Below are 18,322 nucleotides of genomic sequence, written 5' to 3' on the forward strand. Positions count from 1 at the left end.
ACGGGCTACCCGCCCTCCCCCACCCGCAGCCCGATCACCGCGCGCCGCCTCTACCACGCCGCGAGGTGCGGGGCGGGGCGGGGAGAGGGGGGCGGCGCGAGGCTACTCCTGCCTGTGGAGGAACGTCCTGCCGGCTTGGGCTTTCCCGCCCCCCCCCGTCCCTCGCTGTGGAACGGGCCGAACCCGGAACTCCGCGCTGCCGCCGGCCGCTGGGGAAGATGGAGCCGGCGCTGGGCCGGGGGGGGAGCAGCGCCGACAGCCTGGCCGAGGAGGAGGAGGAGGAGGAGGACGACGACGAGGAAGAAGAGGATGAGGAGGGTCCTGGCGGCCGCCGCCGGTCTAGCCGCACCTCGTCGCTGGTGAGCGGGCTGCTCACTGAGCTGTACCGCGCCGATGGCGCCGCCGCCACCGCTGAGGCGGCCGCCCCGTCGGGCAGCGCCCGCTCCCGCGTCCTCCGGGAGCTGCAGCAGCGGCCGAGCCACATCAAGTACCTGCGGCTGAAAGGTACCGCCCGCCCTCGCCTCGTCCTTGGCCGGGGGCGGCGGTGGGGGGGGAGACGGGGGACAGCCCCCACCCCTGCTGCCTGGCGGAGCCGTGCTCCCCTTGCCCCGTGTGAGGGTTACGTCCTGCGGGGCCTGTGGCTGCTTTGTGCCGCCGTCTGGGCTGGAAATTGCTGCTCTGTCGCTTCTTTCTCTTCCTCTGACCGTGCAAAAGAGCCTTGCTCAAAGGGTATAGTCCCTGCATCATTGCTTACACGCGTGTATATATGTGCGTGTGTGTATATATACACATACACATTCACTCACATTCTGATTTATTGCCTCAGTCTTTAAGTATACACGTCTGTCGCTTCCCAAACGTTTCCCATGCGCAGCTTCCTTGGGAAGGAGGTAGTCGGTATCTCGTTGAAAGCTGTGCTGTGCGTGCTGTTCCCTCGCTGTTTCGGGTGCAGTAGAGCCGAAAGGGTGTCGCCTGCTGTTAAAGTTTTTGTGAGGGATTCAGCAAAGCTACCGTGATTGTGTAGGCTCAGTGGCTTTCTTTGCTTGGAGTATTAAATAATGACCAGTTTTCTTTTTCCTGAGAGATTTCTTGGTGCTGATGCTAGGTGTTACTGGACAGAGCACACCCTCAGGAAAAAATTTTTTGCACATACATATAAATGTCTGTGATATACTGAGTCCATATTTTGTTCAGCTAGAAGAGACGCTACATGTATTATGTCCTAAGAGGTTGTTAGTTTTCAGGTCCTTTTATTTCTGGCAGACTTGAGCTTCACAATTGTCAGGTTTAGTTTATTTGCAGATAAACCCAAGTGTTCCAGGAAAAAAATTGCTTAATAGAAAATATAATTGCAATGGTCAACTAACCAAAGTGAAACTATCAAATAATTATGATGGAAAAACAAGCAGACGTGACACTGAATGTTCGTGAAGGGGCATGATTTACAGCTCTAACCTGGCCTGATGAGGAGGACTGTACAAAAGCCTCTTGTCTCCAGATGTTAAATCATTTTTGGGAATGATGTATTGGGAACTGTATTGTTCAATAGAACTACTAATTTGTGGAAAGTTTGTTTATATAAATGTCTGTGAGGCAAGTCCCTTTACATATCAGTTGCAATAAGCTGTTTACTTATGTTTTGGCCTGGACTAAAGTAACTTTCTCTGCTTATTGGCAGATGTCAATGAACTGAAAACTATAAAACAAGAACTGAATTGCAGAATTTCTGTTCAGTCAGCAAAGTTGCTTCGTCTTCTGAAGCAGAAAGACAGACTCGTACATAAAGTCCAGAAGAACTGTGATATTGTCACAGCTTGTTTACAGGCGGTTTCCCAGAAACGACGTAAGTACTGTTCTGTGTACGCGTGTATTAGTTTAAGTAGTTTATTTCATTAATGTGGGCTGTAGTTCATTTAAGCCCTTGCATCTGATTATATGTGATCTCTAAATTATTTTTCGAACCAAGAGGTCAGGTTATACTATCATTTGTATATGACTGGCTTCCTATGATGTCTGTGGTATGTGCCAGGGAATGGACGAAGTACAGTTTGAGCTAAGCAGTCAGCTAGATATGCTGTAGTAGCCTCAGATCTGTGTGTTGGTGAGGCACTTCTTACTGTAGGTTGTTTTCCAGGCTTTTCAGCTTTTATATGCAGGAATTCTTGAGTTGAATTCATTGGTGTCATGTTGTCTTTAACTGTAGACTTTTGTGTGGCATAAGGGAGATAGCGTGAGTGGAAATTCTTCTAATTGGAAGCTATAGACAGCATATATAATTGTCTTTCCAGAATGTTATTAACAGTGCATAACTCAGTTGATTCAAGGTGAGGTGTAGTAGTAAAACAAACCCACTTTCCTCATACTGCTTTATCAGCATCTGTGGTTTTTGGGGGTTTCAAAAGGAATGCATGAGAAAGAAGAGAAATGTTGCTCTTTAATCATTTAGTCTTTTTTTCCAACACAGTGAAACCTTTTTATTTGACTTGGCAAAGTCATCATCTAAAGATACACTGTAGTGCTTTTGTTAGTTCTGTTAAAGTGAAATTGAATGTCATATCGTTTGTAAAAATAAAAAAGAAATTATGCCTTTAGAAAGGATATATGAAAATAATCTAACATTCCCTATCTTATTTTTTCATTAACATGCAGCGTGACAGGTACAGAAATGTTCAGGTACAGTAAATAAAGCACGGCTTCATCACAAAAATGGCTGTAGTAGCTTTGAGGTGCATGTAAAAAATTTTATTAAAAAACTTACTGTAGTGGCATATGCTAATGTAGTTTAGGTAAGGGTTTGTCTATTACTGTGAAGCTTTATTTTCAAGTATTTGTAAGTACTCTCATTCTACTTAAAACCAAGCATGAAAGTTCTTGTCTGACATACACTACTTAACATATTTCTTTTTCTCATTTACTCTTTTTCCTACTGAACATCAGCTTGATAATTGAGTCCTCAGTACTGTGAACACTTAAGCATACACTGTAGTCTCATTTTAAATGATACTATTTGATTTTTGCATGTGCTAAAGTATTTAGAGGATTTGGCTATAAATTCTGAAGGTCTGAACATCCTGCGCACCTTTGTCAGGTAAAATCCTATCGACTCCAAGGGATATGACATTTCATCCTAAATATGAATGTGGTAATGTGGCTTTACAGATTTTGGGTACCTTTTTCATACTTAGATTAATGGAAAGAAGCATTATGTTCTAAACGTGCTAGTAACAACTAAGGTGACAGCTGAAGTTCTAATGTAATGCAGTTTGTTGCTTACTAACCATGCATATGTATGTAGGTTTTGAAGCTTTTGTATAGGTTTGTATATTAAATCTCTTTTAGGTTAGGTATTTTTATTATTAATACAAAAAATTTAACTAGCGCTGATTTCCAGTTTACATCTCAGGAAATATAAACATGTATGTCCAAGCACAACTAAAACTTAGTTATTTCTTACTTTAAGATCTGATCCAAAGCCACTGGAAATGGTCGAAGAACTCCTGATGACTGCAATGACTTTGGAGTAGATTCAGATTGTGTTTGTATCTGTCAGTACAGACATACTAGCACTAGACAGAGAATGTCACGATAAACCTTTCACATAGGCTGTTCAACTTTGAATGGCCTGGTACTCATGTCTGAGGCGCAACTTGATGAACAGCTGTCCAAAGGCAGGCCCAGCTGGCCTTCTTCCCTCCAACAATTTATTCTTGTATTTGTATCATCTCCTATATTGTAGTGGTAGCAACCCCTGAGTGGTATATAATGAACCAAATCGGAGAGGTGATCTGATTAAAAGATAAATCTTCTTTTTCTTTTCTGTAGCAGTTCCCTGATTCAGTTCTGTGTATGATGCAGAAGATGGTAGGAGATGTAGGGATGAATGGCTAGCAAAAGGTGATTTCTGGCTTAAGAAGTAGAGCTGCTAAATATGTAGTTAAGTCCTAAAATCTCAGCAGAGCTATTATGCTAACAGTGGAAACATCTATTGTCTCATCTTTTAACTTTAAAAAAAGAACAGTTAATGTGATGGGATGTTAAGAAATTCACTTTAAAAATAATTGAAACGTAACTGAGCTTTTCTGCTGACTAAAGCCCTTGGAAACTGGATTTTCTATAGACTACCCTCTCCTTTAAAAATATTCAATATATTAATTTGCAGAAGTTTATTATTGTTGAAAAACTTTTTTTTTCTGATGAGAATGTATGTTTGCAATATTGTGTTACATGCCATGAAGCTTTATAATGTGCTTTCGTGTACAGCATTAGCATTATGATAACCTGTAGTACTAAAATCTTTATCAGGTCATGAAGGAAAAGTTGTTACATATTTTCCTCTTTAAGATTAATTTCATAGTGCTTAGCTAAAACTCTTTGGAGTTGTGTTATCATTAAAATAATTTTTAAATGTAAAAATCTAGAATACAGTGATTCTTCAGCTAGTTTATATAGAGTTCCATGGTATGTTTATAGAATATGTGAAGAAGAAAAATTACCAATGTGGCAGTATTGAAGTCCCAATGTAAAAGTAGAATTGCAGTCTTAAATTAACATTAAGATCACATTCAGATGCTTGAATGGTTCTTTTACACAGGCTGTACAGACCAATTGCAAACAATACTGTTTCAAAAACAGATGGAAATCCTGTCTTGGTGCTGAATTCTAGCTTTGTTATGTCAGGCCCTTTATTAAACACTGCCTGTCAAATCTGCTCTTTGTGGTCATTTCAGTTATTTAGGGAATTGCAGTGTTGATAGATTGGACCCCTTATTTTGTGATGAAATATATATCATGCATTAGTTTTGTCTTCTACAAAGAATAAACAGGCAAAAACTTCACAGAACTGTCCAATTTAAGATATTAAAGTTCTGCAAACCAGAGAAAGCTGTCCATGGGTCAGTTTTCCAGCTCCACTGGCTTCCACTGAAGAGGCATGGCACGATACCCAGCACAGCACGTGCAGGATTTCAGCTGCAGAACAGATAGAATAAATGTGGAAGAGCAAAGGGTCACTGGGTACCTGCCGGTGCTGGGCTCTGTCAGCATGGCCTGCAGGACTTTTGGTGTTTTTCTTGATGTTATCAGTCCCTGTCACTGGTAGCTGATGTGTTTTGCTTACAGATAAGTATTACCATAGAAAACAAAATTCACTGTGGAGTGAAGTGCATTTTGATCAGAAGTATGAATGGCTGTGGCTCTGTTCGACTGTAGATAAATTACTCTGCTGGATACATGCTAAGGGCAGTACTGTGCACTGTAGCTTTGATTTGTAAGGTGTGTGGCTGACCAGTTTGATTTTAAAAATGCTTCTTATGCTACAAATTTTAAACTCCAGCAAACTAAATCTGTAAAAGAGAAATCACAGTGATGGCCTGGTACCAAACATGGCTTCAAGGTGCACATATCTCTTACTCCTGCAATTTTGATTTATTTGAAATAAAAAGAATTAAATTGTTTTGGAGCATTGTGAACTATTTCAAATCCATCCTAGCAAGCAGAGAGCTTAACACAGTAACTATATCCATTTGGGAAAAGCAGAATTCAGTAAATAAAGTAAAATAAACCAAGGCGTATGTATCAAAAATAATTTTGTCAATTACTTTTGCAGCTATCATCCAAATAATATGCAAAAGACAACTCATTCTTTTCTCCCTGTTTTTATATAGGGACAGCTTGCTTATATTTATAAATTTATTTTGAGCAATCAAATTGCAAACCAAATTTCATTGATTGCAAATTTTGATCTCCTGTCCTTTTAATAAAAAAATGTGTGTGTTAACTATACATCATCTACAAGTAAAATCATCCAGCAACATGGTAATGGCTCATGCAGCTGGTGGCAAGCAGGGATGCTTAAATCTGATTCATTATAAAGTAGGTTGAAATTATATCAAGAGAACACTTAGTAATAGTGTCTTTTTTTTAATGAAAAAATATTTTTAGTAGCACCCAAATTAATGAAATTTCTTTGAAAGTTTCTATATACCTATTATAACTTTAAATGTGTCTCTTGCTGTGTTTAAAAAGACATTTAATTACTCTTGTAATACTGGTTGAGAAACTGAGATTAAAGGTAAATGTGTTCTTCTGCTGTTTCATTGTTGACTTCTATACAGAATTCTCTAGGATGACAATAAACAAAAACAAACAAAAAACAGAAAGCTACTGTTTACTTCTTTTTTTCTTTTCCCCTCCTCCTGGTCTGATTTAGAGCAGAGCCAGCAGAGGGAGACAGAATATTTTATTTCATGCAGAGTTTGATGTTTATGTTTTTGGTTTTCATAGGTTGATGGCTTTCATATCCTTTCTTTAAATATGAAATTATAAGTGCTTTACAAATGTGGTCAGACAATAAATAGACAAAATGATTAAAAATCAGGCATAGATTGGTAAATAAATGCTGTTCACAAAAAATATTTAGTTCCATATATGAAGCAGCTGAACAAATGGTGACAAATGGCTTATTTGTAACTGAGATCAATGACTCCCACACGACTGTGGAGATGATGGCTTATCGTGCAACTTTAATAAAATAGCTTTAGTACAATATGCTGTGGACTTTTAATGCAGTCCCCACAATCTAATTTTTAAAACATCCTACAGCTAATGTTGATTTGACTGTCACTGTGGTCAGATGTCTGTCTTAACCTGGGGCAAACAGTTGTGTATGTGCATAGTAATTCATCCAGATGAAGTTATGCAAGTTATTCCATCTCGCATCCCAGTTAAGGTACTCTTGCAGTTGTATGTATGTGATTTACCACAGAACCTCTCTGCTGCAGTATGGTTTAATTTCTTTTCATTCCTTATTTAAAAAAAAAAAAAAAAAAAGAGAGAAAGATTCAGTGAATACTGCTCTTGTGGCAGTTTTGTCCTTTTAAAAACAAACAAAAAACCCAAAGAAAAACGACACTGAATCTTCACTATGATGAATTAGTGGCCGAATTTTAAACTTGTGTTCAATACTACATTCATGTTCCTTACTCAAAAGTCTGAAATACATATTAGAGGAGAGGATGTTCTGTAATAAGAATAAAAAATACTAATATCTTTGCAATTTCTATTGTTGCTTTTGCAATTAAAAGAGAAACTGTTGTGTACTTGCTGTATTCATCTCCAACTCTTCTTTAGATTTCCAAGTGGATGTGAAGCAGATCATTATTTTGGAAAAGCATGTCTCATTTTCCAGATGTTAGAGTAATACATTTTAAATTGAACTCAGTAGCACTGTTATTTGAAGCCAGATTGATCTACCTCAGTACCTTTTTATAGCACAAACTATTTAATTGATCTGTCAAAAATACACTCCTCTTCTAGTGCAGCTAAAATAGGTGGTTTGCTTCTTATGGAGTCTGATTTCTGATGAGTCATCTTCGAATGACTCAAGGGGCTGTATATTTCAGTTCAGTGGTTTTCTCCATTAACTCATTTATGTTTGTGTGCTTGGTTATATTATTAGGCTTTACCCTTCACGGTTGTGAATGAATTTCATAATTTAAATGGATACTGTAGCTTTTTGAAATGCATACATAAGAAATGCTGCTTGCGGTTAGTTTTAGGTTTTCTTAATGAATGGTTCTTAATTTAGTCCTGCCTGATCTTTTGTTCTTGCATGGCTTTCTGTGGGAAAGGGGAAATGAAAAGAAATGGAATCATAAGCTTGAAAATATGATAATCACCTTTCATTGTTTGGTAAACCGTCACCAAAGCTGGTCAGCCACAAAGCATTCTCTTCTCCTCCCCCAGGTGGATTTTCTTTACAGTCGGTTGCCTCCTTGTAGCCATGAGTACGTAACTAAATGCAATGTTGCTATTGGTTTTTGTTTAGTGCTGTTGTCAACAAGCTGTTAGTTACGCTGCATAGAGTGAAGGCTTTCTATGTTACTTATGACTTAAGATGTGGAGGTGGGCTGAGGACTGGTAATGAAGAATTTTGTAATCCATTCTGTGTCTTGTGCTCGTTTGCGGGGAGTGAAGTAATGGGGTAGCCAGAAAAGGGAAGGTGCAGAACCTGTATTTAGGTGGAGGTCAAGCTAGGACTGATGCCTGAGCTTGGCACAGTGGGGACTGTAGCTGTGCTCTTGGTCTGTAAGCTGCATTGGCCAGTGGGCTGCAGTTCTTCTGAGTTGAATGGTGAAGTTCACCGGCCCTTGGGTTTAGGCTGTGCATGGGAAAAAATGACTGTAGATAAAGGTATGACCTTAATTGACTTGCTCAGTGTTATCCAGGATTATTAATAAATTGTGTGATGCTTTAAAATATCGCCAGAGAACCTTTAGAAAGAGCCAACTACAATTGTGTATATGCTTTTATAAAATTAAATGCCATTTGATTATTATATTTCATTCAGCTTCAGGCAGCCAAGATTCCAGCAAACCTGAAAGCTTATTGTATTGCAGTGGGAGCCTGAACTGAGAAGGATGTGCATATGATGTAAAATAAGTTTTTCTTAAGTAGTATTACCATGGACCTGAACAATGAATTTAGTAAATCCTTCTGTAAACAATAATATTGCTGCTGAATCTAGGCCCAGTTTGTGACAGAAAATGCAGATTCTTCAGTATATGAATGTATAGATTGCGGAATCGCTACCAAATTCTTGTCCTGCATCATCTGGTGTAGGCTGTTGTAAATATTCTTTGACAGCTGTGGCAACAGTGAAATGGTTGTCTGTGCTATGTCTGAGATTGTGTGTATTTTATATATGCATAAGACCCAGGTATTGGCTGTTTATCGTCTTTTCCATAGTTGTCTTTGTAACCATATTGCTAGTACTGTTACAGAGCTGACTTGACGGGATTAATTCCTTGATGCATATAGAATTTTGAGTCCACGGAATTATGCTTTTCATAACAGCTATGCCATGAAAAGTTGATGTATTGGGTATAGTACTTGTTATGTAAAATACTTGTTAAGCATTAAAAATGCGAATTAAAGTGATGGCAGATTATTGTCTGTGTTATAAGTTATCAAGCAATGCTTATATACAAATTCACCTGAGCAAAGTGATTCTCAGATCAGTGACCTGTTGTTTCTGCAGTACTGCAGTGACTTCAGAAGATGATTTTTGATCAACTCAGACTTGGGAGGCATTCTAGCTGCCTGAAGGAAGGATCCTCTTTTCTGCTGACAATAAGAAAGTTGAAATAGCCTGGTCTTTATCTACACTCCATCTTCAGCTAGTCGTGACCTCAGAAATAACATCGACTGGCCAAGTTATTTCCTCTGTCCATCTGTAGTCATTGAGATGGATACCTGATCAGTAGTAGAGTTTGGTTAGTTTAATAGTGTTATTCCCTGAATTATTTTGCTTAAATGAGTTGCAATATTGATTTCCATGTAGGTTCAGGATTAGTGTGAGCTGAATTTATCACCCTGCTGTGGCCCAGTGAAGTCTGCCTGGGGCAGAGCGTGTGTCAGGCAGGGGCGGGAGAGGAGCATACAGCTGGGCTGTGCACCTCCTCAGCGAAGTGCTCAACACCCTGCTCTGTGCAACACCGTCACAGACGGAATCAAAAGTAGTCTTGCTCTTTGCTGCAAGACTCTGTTGGTGTCCGGGATATAACTTAGGAATTCATTGCTTTAAATGGGAATTTGATAGGAAGCTGACTGTACTGGGAGTACTGCAAAAGGTGATGTGTGAGGAATGCACATGGGAAATATTTCCAGCATTCACATTTCACAAATCCTTTAGGTACTTTTGAACCGATGACAGACCCTGCTCCAATTCCTGCAGAGAGGGAAAACCCATGGCATCTATGGCAAATATTGCACAATCAAGATGTAAGGGTGGGTTTGTGTAAATAAGCTCACAGGATGGGCGTCTGAGGTCTGTAACTATAACACCATGTCACTACAATCTTTAGTCTTTCTGTGACATGCTTTTATATGTGGAAAGAGTTGTGCAATTAGATTGTACATACAATCTTTTCTACTTGTCTAGCTTAGCACTGCTTCCTTTTTTTATTGTTCTATGGATTATATTTCAGTACAAATAACCTTTCTCTTTTGCCAAGTGAAATAACAGCATTTTCACCATTGCGAACTTGCAGGAGGGTTAATGGGGCTTCATTGAAACTGCCCAATAAGCTACATGGCCTTTAAATAATTTAGATGCATTTTATCTCTGAATCAGGCACACACTAAGCATTCTTTGGTTGAGTTACTCTTTGAAGAAAAGATTTCCTGGATACTGAAGATCAGATGGAGGATAACAGCTGCTTGGAGTAATTAGTGCTAGGAATAGACTAATTTATGGAGCATCAGGCAGTGCTAGTGGCTAAATTTTTGCAGCTTTGTGCGACAGGCTTGACATTTAAAAAGAAGATGTGAGAAAAGTGGGTTGCAAACTTCGTCCACTCAGATCAATACTCCTATTTATAGTTCTGCTCTAGTGCAACTCTGGAGGAAGGCTAAAATGAGAACCTTTGATTATTAAAATATTTTGCCCCCTGGAGTTATAACCTGAATTTGACTTGTTGAGCTGTGAATGAGTGCTCCTCAGGTACACTGACATTTGCAAAGGATGTTAAGTCCATGTTGCCTCTCCATGTTACATCATCTTACCAGAACCTTTCTTTAAAAGAAAAAAAAATAAGTGACATAAGCCTATTATTTATCTCTGTCTTAGTAAAAATTAGAAACTTCTTGTTACATTTTGCCAGCAGTGAAACAGCTTATAGACTTAGCTCCCTGTAATAATGATTACTAGGTTGCTGTGATTTTAGGAAGGTACCAATCGTTATAATTTTTTCCCTGATATTTATACAACACATTGCCAAAATACAGAGCATGAACTGTTCTGTTTGGTCCTTAAGTTGCATGAGACATCATAGTCTAACAGTTTTATGTATTGTTTCAATATGTTACTGTTAATTTTTCATCTGGCCTAATAGTGATTGGCTGCAATCGCTATTGGGCCTTTTAGGGACCCTGAAAGAAAAATAATTATCCAATGAGACTCAGGAAAGTCGGAATGGGGAGGCAATTGGTGTACACAGCTGATTGTTTTAAAGAGAATTCTAAACTGGGGAATTAAATATTATTGTTTATAGTGATATGTAGAGATGCCCACTGAAGTCAGGAACCTGATGCACTTGTTGCTGGACAAATGCAGAGTAAGAGACTCTGAAAACACTTTTAATGAGACGAGACCAGTCAAAGGCTGGTAGGAGAAGCACAAGTTCAGAGGAATGAAATGCGTTGCCCCAAACTGTATAGTAGTAAATAAGCAACCAGAGCCAGGTACAGAGCTTCGCAGTTCTGAATTTTAGTTTTTGCCTTTGCCATCACCAAAATTGACACTTCAGTGCTCTTGTACATATTAAAATCAATCTTAAAGTTTCAGGCTTTAGTACCAGATGAGCCTTTGATTAATCATAACCACCATCAGTTAACTTAACCTATGAGAGTGGGTTATGGACTGAAACATCATTTAACTGTTGAATAAAAGAAGTTTGGAATAGTAATGCTGTTGTGACAACTATTTTCTCCTCTTCATCTTACTTATGTATCCCAATAAAAATCTGTTTTTTTGTCAAATTTGTTTAAATGCTTAATACTCCTTACTTTCTTCTTTCACAGAGGGTGAGGTGGTAGTTCTAGGTTCATTTGCTTTTGTGTTAGTCACTTCCTCTTCCAGTGCTTGTAGAATGTGCTCCATGAAGCTACAGCCCACGGAGAAGGGGATCGTGGTCTGGAGGGACTTAGGGCTGCAAAAGCTTCATTCACACACAAGAAGTCAATGGGAAAGTTTCCATTTCATTGGTGAACTAGAGGCACCTGTGAGCAGGGACTGACGTTTGCGTGGTCAGAGCACATGAGCAGCGGTAGAGGACTTCCATACTGACTGATGAAAATTCTGTGGTCCTAAGAGATCAGTGGGGCTTATATTAGCTTATGTTGGAGTGAATGCCATTCACTTCCCCAACTGCTGTCTCAAGAGTCTCTTGTACAGTTTTCTTTCTGTTCCCCTATGTCAGAGTTATGTCCATGGAGGCTCTAGGTACTGGGATTTATGCTGGAGAAGGGACTGTGTTAGCTTTGAGCAGTGCAGTAATAAAAGATATGTAAAAGCTTTTATGTATAAGCACGGTCCCTTATAGTGTTTCTCAGACCAATGCGAAGGTGTTCTGTGGTTCATTATGTCTCTAACTTTGGCAACTGCTTTTTAATCTATGATCTTTTGAAGTTGTTCTGCCTGTGGATAAATCTCATCTTAGGGGCATAGTGGTGTTTTTTTGTTTTTTTTGTTTTGTTTTTTTGCTTTCATTAGTTATGTTGGGGGGATTAAAACCTTGCTGTTTCTGAAATAGCAGTTCAGACCAATCAAACTAGCAAACCACACTGTGAAATTCGATTTCTATGCTAGCTGCTAAGCAAATAATCAAATTCTAATAAGGGAATAAGAGTTCTGTCTTAGAGCCGAGAGCCTGCAATGCACCGTGACCTCTATCCTCCTGCAAATATTGTTGTAAACATGACCACAAATCATACCTGCCAAAGGATTAGTTCTTAGTATTCTTTTTTCTTTTCATATATTTCTCTACTTTTTCTGTAAGCCTGGTGATTTATTTTTTTTAAAATGACCACATGGCATTTAAGCAGGATTCTGGGATATGAATAGCTGCCTAAGACATGCATTTACTTTCTATCATTTAACAAGATAAGGGAACATTTCTTAATTTTTATACTCATGTTTTATGGCAATATTTTATGTAGGACCTCCTCAAAGATTTTTTTTCCTAATATGCTCATTACCAAAATAAGATTTTTAATTCTATGCTTCAGTGGAGACAGAATTTCTCTCACAAAAAGAGGCATTTACTATCCGAGACTCCAGTTCATTACTGTATATTGAAAATGTCCTCTGTATGTATTTTGCTGGGCATATAAGTACTGCTGTGACTGTTCCAGTTGTTAACTACTGCTGTAGTAAATGGTAGCATCGAGTCTAAAGTATATTGCTACTATAACAATCTCTGCATAACATGGCTTTTCACCTTGCTCATAAGGTGCAAGTGTCCACTTTGGAAAAAGAAATATGATTGCGTGTGATCTGCTTTACTGTTACATTCAGCCCATAGAGGAGATATATGAAATAAATAGGTCTCTCTACTGTTTTCTGTATTTTCTTAATGACGACAACACAGAACACTGTGATGCTCAAATGGCAGTTATGACTTTAGAATTTATGTAAAAATTTAACCAAATTAGGAAAAAAAAACCCTGGATGCTGCTTTTGAATTTTTTCCCTGTAATTTCACAGCATGAGAAGATCCGGTTACCAACTTTTCTATTGTTTTTCTCAGATTGAGTGTATTTGGATGCCTTTGGGGCAAAGAAAACTTCTGCAAATGTTTTTTCCCCTGAGTGTACTTATGTCCTTTTGGAAGACAGTATATCTGTGTGTGTGTGTGTATACATATATATATGTAGAGAGAATTAAATGCAACAGTAGACTTAAGTTTGAGATGAACACATGTATGTTTCAGTGTTTGTACATAGGTATTTATGTGTGCTAGGTGCTGATGCTTCGCTTACAGACAATGGAGATCTAGTCAGTGTCTTGCTCCCATTGCTCTAGTATACAAATCCCTTCTCAACCTTTTCTTCTCTGTTGTGGCGTTACTTGTCATTTCGTATTCAGTATTCAAGGTTAGTTCATGCTTCCTACCTCCATCCCACACTTAACAGGTTTTAAAACAAGCACCTCTTACTTTCCTTCACGTCAGTATTTTCTTGTAGGTGTTTAGTCATGCTGAACTCGAGTAGATGATTAAAACATAATCTCTCATTCCTCATGCTGCCTCATTGCTCTCCTGTAGATGTGTCCATTTGAACTCGTCTTTGCCATGGAGCTCTCAGAAACACAGCAGCAGCTCCTGTGTTATGAATGCTGTCTGTCACATTTACAAATATCATCTCACTGTCTCCCCATGCGCCTATGCTAATGCATTTTCTCTTCTCTTCTTTCTTTTAAAGTGAGCAGTCTATCTTTTGCTGTGCTTATACAGCTCTTCGTACAGTAGTGCTGCAGCCCAGAACTAGAATTTACAGGCACCGCAGTGAATAGAAATAGTTTCAATAGAATATCAGGCTTAGTCAGTTGTGCAAGTCTGTGCTGTCCTCTATTAGTAGCATAATAAGAGGAATTCACTTACTCCTGTCCTGTGATCAAGCACGATCAAATCTAAACCCCTTTTTGTTTTCCACATGGATGGTTCTGAGTTAGATCTCTATTTTGTGCCCTCAGTGCAGCCAGAGAACCATTGGTTAGGATAAAGGTTTCCAAAACCACATCTGTTTTACAATGTGAAGGTAGATTTTTTTTTCCCTGAAATATTTGAGGTGCTTTTGATGATTTGTGGCACATGTTGATTAAAAAACGTGAGTTAGTTTCTACTTTTCAGAAATTCTTTTCATTCTCTCCTCTTAAGCTCAGAAGAGTCATTTCCAACTGGCAGGCCTGGAAGGAAATAGGCCACCTTTTCTACCCAGCCCGTTGACACTGATTGCTGCCACTTGTGTTGTCAGCAAATTTAATTCTTCCTTTTTCAAAACCAGCTTTTCCTAGGAACTCCAAATACTGCAGAATATTAGCTTTTAGTGGTGTGATGGTGAGAGCTGATGATATAGTGAGAAGATTCAATAACTTGTGATGTACTCCTAACTTAAAACGTGGTTATGTTGTAGGCACGGACTTTTAAAAGCTTGTAGTTACTTCTGAGTGGTTTCCTAAAGAACTTGGGAAGATAGAGTCTTTGTCCTGTAGTGGATTGTGCACAGGTTGAGGAGCCAAGTACCTGCAGTTCTGCTGTTGCTGGCCATAGTGATTTCTGCTGCTGTACAGATATCAGTCTTTCTGCACCTCACTCATTTGTGTAAATAGTTATGTCTTCACAAACAGAAGCCGGTTCAAGGGAGCTGAGATGCGTGCCTGTACCACTGGTTCAGCTACCTGTGATGCTTTTGAGAGCTTTCAGTCACCTGTGTGATCCTACTGCAGAAGCATCTCCTGTGCTGCTGTGAGAGCAAGGCAAGAATTGAGGGACTGCGGTCAACTTAACCTACGCTGATTCACTGCCCATTAATGCAGTGCCTGGTTAGATAGGAAGTGGATCACCACAGCTCCATTCCATCATGCTATAGCCAGGTGTATTAGAGACTGCTTTCACAACTGGTTTACAGATGCCTTCACTACAGATGCATGATGTTTCCAATGAAGTTACTTCATTGGTATTGGAAAGGTTAAGCAGACTCCTCAGACTGTAACTCATCTGGCAGAAATTTCAAAAAGGAATATGACTATGAATAACATACAGTTTGTAAATACACTTACTAGGCATAACTGCCTATCATTCCCCAAAAGAAAATTACAGCACGTGTTAATGGGTAGGTGATGTTGAGGTCAAGGAGAGCTGGCCCTTTTGAAGGGACCTGCTCTTTTCTCTGCCTCGCCAATGTTCATTGATCCTGCCCCAGTGTACGCACATGCAGAAGAGAAGGCAAAAGTGGATAGTGTGTATGGGAGGGAAGGGAGGGAATGAGAAGCAATATTAAAGCTCACAATAAATAATCTCAAGTCTATAGTCTTCTCTTGGCCACATCTTGATTATGATAGGCTGAAGGATCATGCAGTGTCTATACAGTTGTGGGCTCCTTACCACAGAAGTCTTGTGGATTTGTTTCCTGTTGAAAGACATACACTACACTAAGCAGTCCTGTTTTAAATTACATTTTCTAGATCAGTCCTGTGCAGATATGGCTAAATAACATGCAGGTAATAGTCTCTTTCAGACATTTTAGCTAAAAAGAAAGCTCTACTGCCATGGAGCTCTCTCTAGTGAGAGTATTCCCTAGATCCTCTCTAGTTTGACTTAATTTCTCCAAGAACAAGTAGCTTGCTGTTTTAACACTTCCTTCAAGAGAAGGTGCTGTTCAAAAACTAGCAACACAGTAGGTATGTTTTAGGGGGGAATAAGTAAATAGGCTATGTGCAGTTTAAAGGAAGAGGGAGCATTGGACTCTGGTTCCTCATGTTTGGATTTGTTTCTGAGCTCTGCTGCACTTCCCAAGACTGATCATTTAAATCTTGATTCTCTATCTCTGAACATCAAAGATGTTATTTTCTGTCCATTGAACAGTTTATATTTGCACTGCATGCTTTTGCATGCAAGGATTGACGCTTACTTTTTTTGTCTTTGGCATCTAATATAGGACACAGCAAGTTCCTGACCTCTCTTGCAACATTTACCTACCGTAGTGATACAAATAATTACTAAAGCAAGGAAAAGTTTAAAATATTAATGACATGTTGAAGGGACTGTGGTGTGTCAGCACACTGCACCATTTTTGTGAGCCCAGCTTTTTAGTGTACATAAGCTGAATTTCTCTAGGCACAAACGCAATAACAAAACTTCCTTTTTTTATTGTCCCTGGAACCGTTCCTTGCCCAATGAAGACAGCCCTAATTTTCTGGCATCAGCTTGGTGGCAGAACTGAATCTGTCAGTCCAAAATCAGGTTTCTCTTTCTGTTTAATACAGATGTGTCCATTCTTACAGTAGACTGCCTTCTCGCATGCTGATCCAACTGTGGCCATGAAAAACATTTGTGCTAGGTGGCCTGCACAGTAGTCATATCAAAGCATCTGCTGGCCTGCGGTGTCTGAGGTAGCAAGTCATGAAGAGAGTCTGCAGAGCGGTACTGCCAGTGCAGAAGGTGAAGCTCTACTTGCAGACAGGTGGGAGGAGTGCTGGGCTATGGCACCTTGTGGGCTCTTGCGCTCAAGGAGACAGTCCAACATTGCTCTAGCACCCATACTCCTTCAGTGTCAGGGGACCCAACATGCCAGAGATCTCTTTTCAAGCTATCAGATGCGGCTCCATCTTGTGCATCGGAGCTTGTGACTGCAATATAAATTTTTCCCTCATTCCATTGATATAGATATGCTGCCTAATAGTTGTCTGTTGTACCAGTAGCTGGTGTGGTGATGCTGCCTGTATGTAATTTCTAAAATGCTTTCGGATAAAACATACCATTATTACAGTGTTAGTGTAAATCCCATTCGAGACTTAATATGTAACTTAATGTTAAATGTACTTCCTGTGTAGAGGTCAGGAAAGTGCTCTATTATCTTCTGCTTGACTTTTTTGCATGAGGCAAGGTGTTTTTAAACCTTCCTGCCTTTTGTTGTCTTGACTGCTTAAATTGGATTTTTTCCAGAGCTGGCCTTTCCTCTCATGTATGTTTGCGCACAGTATAGTACAACTCCTTTTTCCAAATGTATCTAGACAAATAGTTGTGTAGGTACTAAAAGGTTTTTCATCAAATTTTAAGAAAGACATGATGTTCCAAATATTTGTCCTCTAAAAGAAAAGCTGTTAATTGAAGATCACAAGTACATGTCGCTTTTAGCATTTTTGCTAACACAGGTTTCCAAAAGCATGGTAAACAGGCTCTCTCCCCAAACTTTCACTGTTTACTCTCTTACTGGGATGTTGCAATGTGAATCATAATTACAGAAGGTCTGTATGCTTTTGTGTGAAATAAAGGGAGGATATGGAGCTCATGAGAAACAGTGACACAGCTAAAGATTTTTACCATTTTTAGTCTTTTGATTATATTCAGTCTTCTTTGCACACATCAAAAGAGAACCAATGAAATGTACCTTCCAGTAGTCCTACATCTGGGTAGTTAAAGCTCCGTGTGAAAAAGAGAAGCGTCCCTTTCTTTAATAGCAATATTTCTATGCAGCCCCATTTCTGCTGCGGTTCCTGCCACTGCACCATCTGCTTATGTTCATTCTCCAGATCCTTTCCAGCTGCACATTTTTTACCTCATTGCCACAGTGCAGGCAAAATAGAAATGGGCTGAGGAACAGGGAAGCTTAAGGTAAATGGAGCTGGTTTCTTTATGTCAAAACCTGGCCAAAAACTAGCAGTGATTGTAGGACCAATCAGCTGGTCAAGACTAGTATTTCTTACAAAGATCTAGTATTTCTTACAAAGTATACTCAGGCCTTAAAAAGGCCTATTTAGCAGGTGGTGGTAAGACTGCGAAGAGATGCTAAGGGAAGAGGAAAAGTTTTGTTAGAAAGTGACTGTATTGTGTGGGAGGGAGTAAATGAATGACAGGGAAAAGAAGCAAAGTCTCAAGTTGGTTATTACTAAATATCTGGAGCTGAAGTATCTGGGGTAGGCAAAACTCTTTAATTTAAAATCCTCTCTCTCTGAGCACTATCCGTCTTGCCAATAGTCGTAGGTGAGAGCTTGTGGACCTCTATGCCTTGGTGGATCAAACTGGATTCATGCTGGCTGGTGACA

At 39.4% G+C, this 18,322-nt stretch overlaps 1 protein-coding gene across 2 annotated transcripts in view; it reads left to right on the forward strand.

Moving 5' to 3' along the window:
- The first annotated feature begins 73 nt into the window (after positions 1-73).
- Positions 74-18,322, forward strand: part of TBC1D30 (TBC1 domain family member 30) — a 53,390-nt gene continuing 35,141 nt past the window's right edge. For both annotated transcript variants that reach the window (XM_026092355.2, XM_026092356.2), the window contains exons 1-2: positions 74-504; positions 1,679-1,843. In XM_026092355.2, the coding sequence (XP_025948140.2) occupies positions 219-504; positions 1,679-1,843 (451 nt within the window). In that variant the 5' untranslated portion in view covers positions 74-218. The remainder of the gene's footprint in view (positions 505-1,678; positions 1,844-18,322) is intronic.

This window comes from Dromaius novaehollandiae, chromosome 1, assembly GCF_036370855.1.
Source record: "Dromaius novaehollandiae isolate bDroNov1 chromosome 1, bDroNov1.hap1, whole genome shotgun sequence".
Classification (NCBI taxonomy): domain Eukaryota; kingdom Metazoa; phylum Chordata; class Aves; order Casuariiformes; family Dromaiidae; genus Dromaius; species Dromaius novaehollandiae.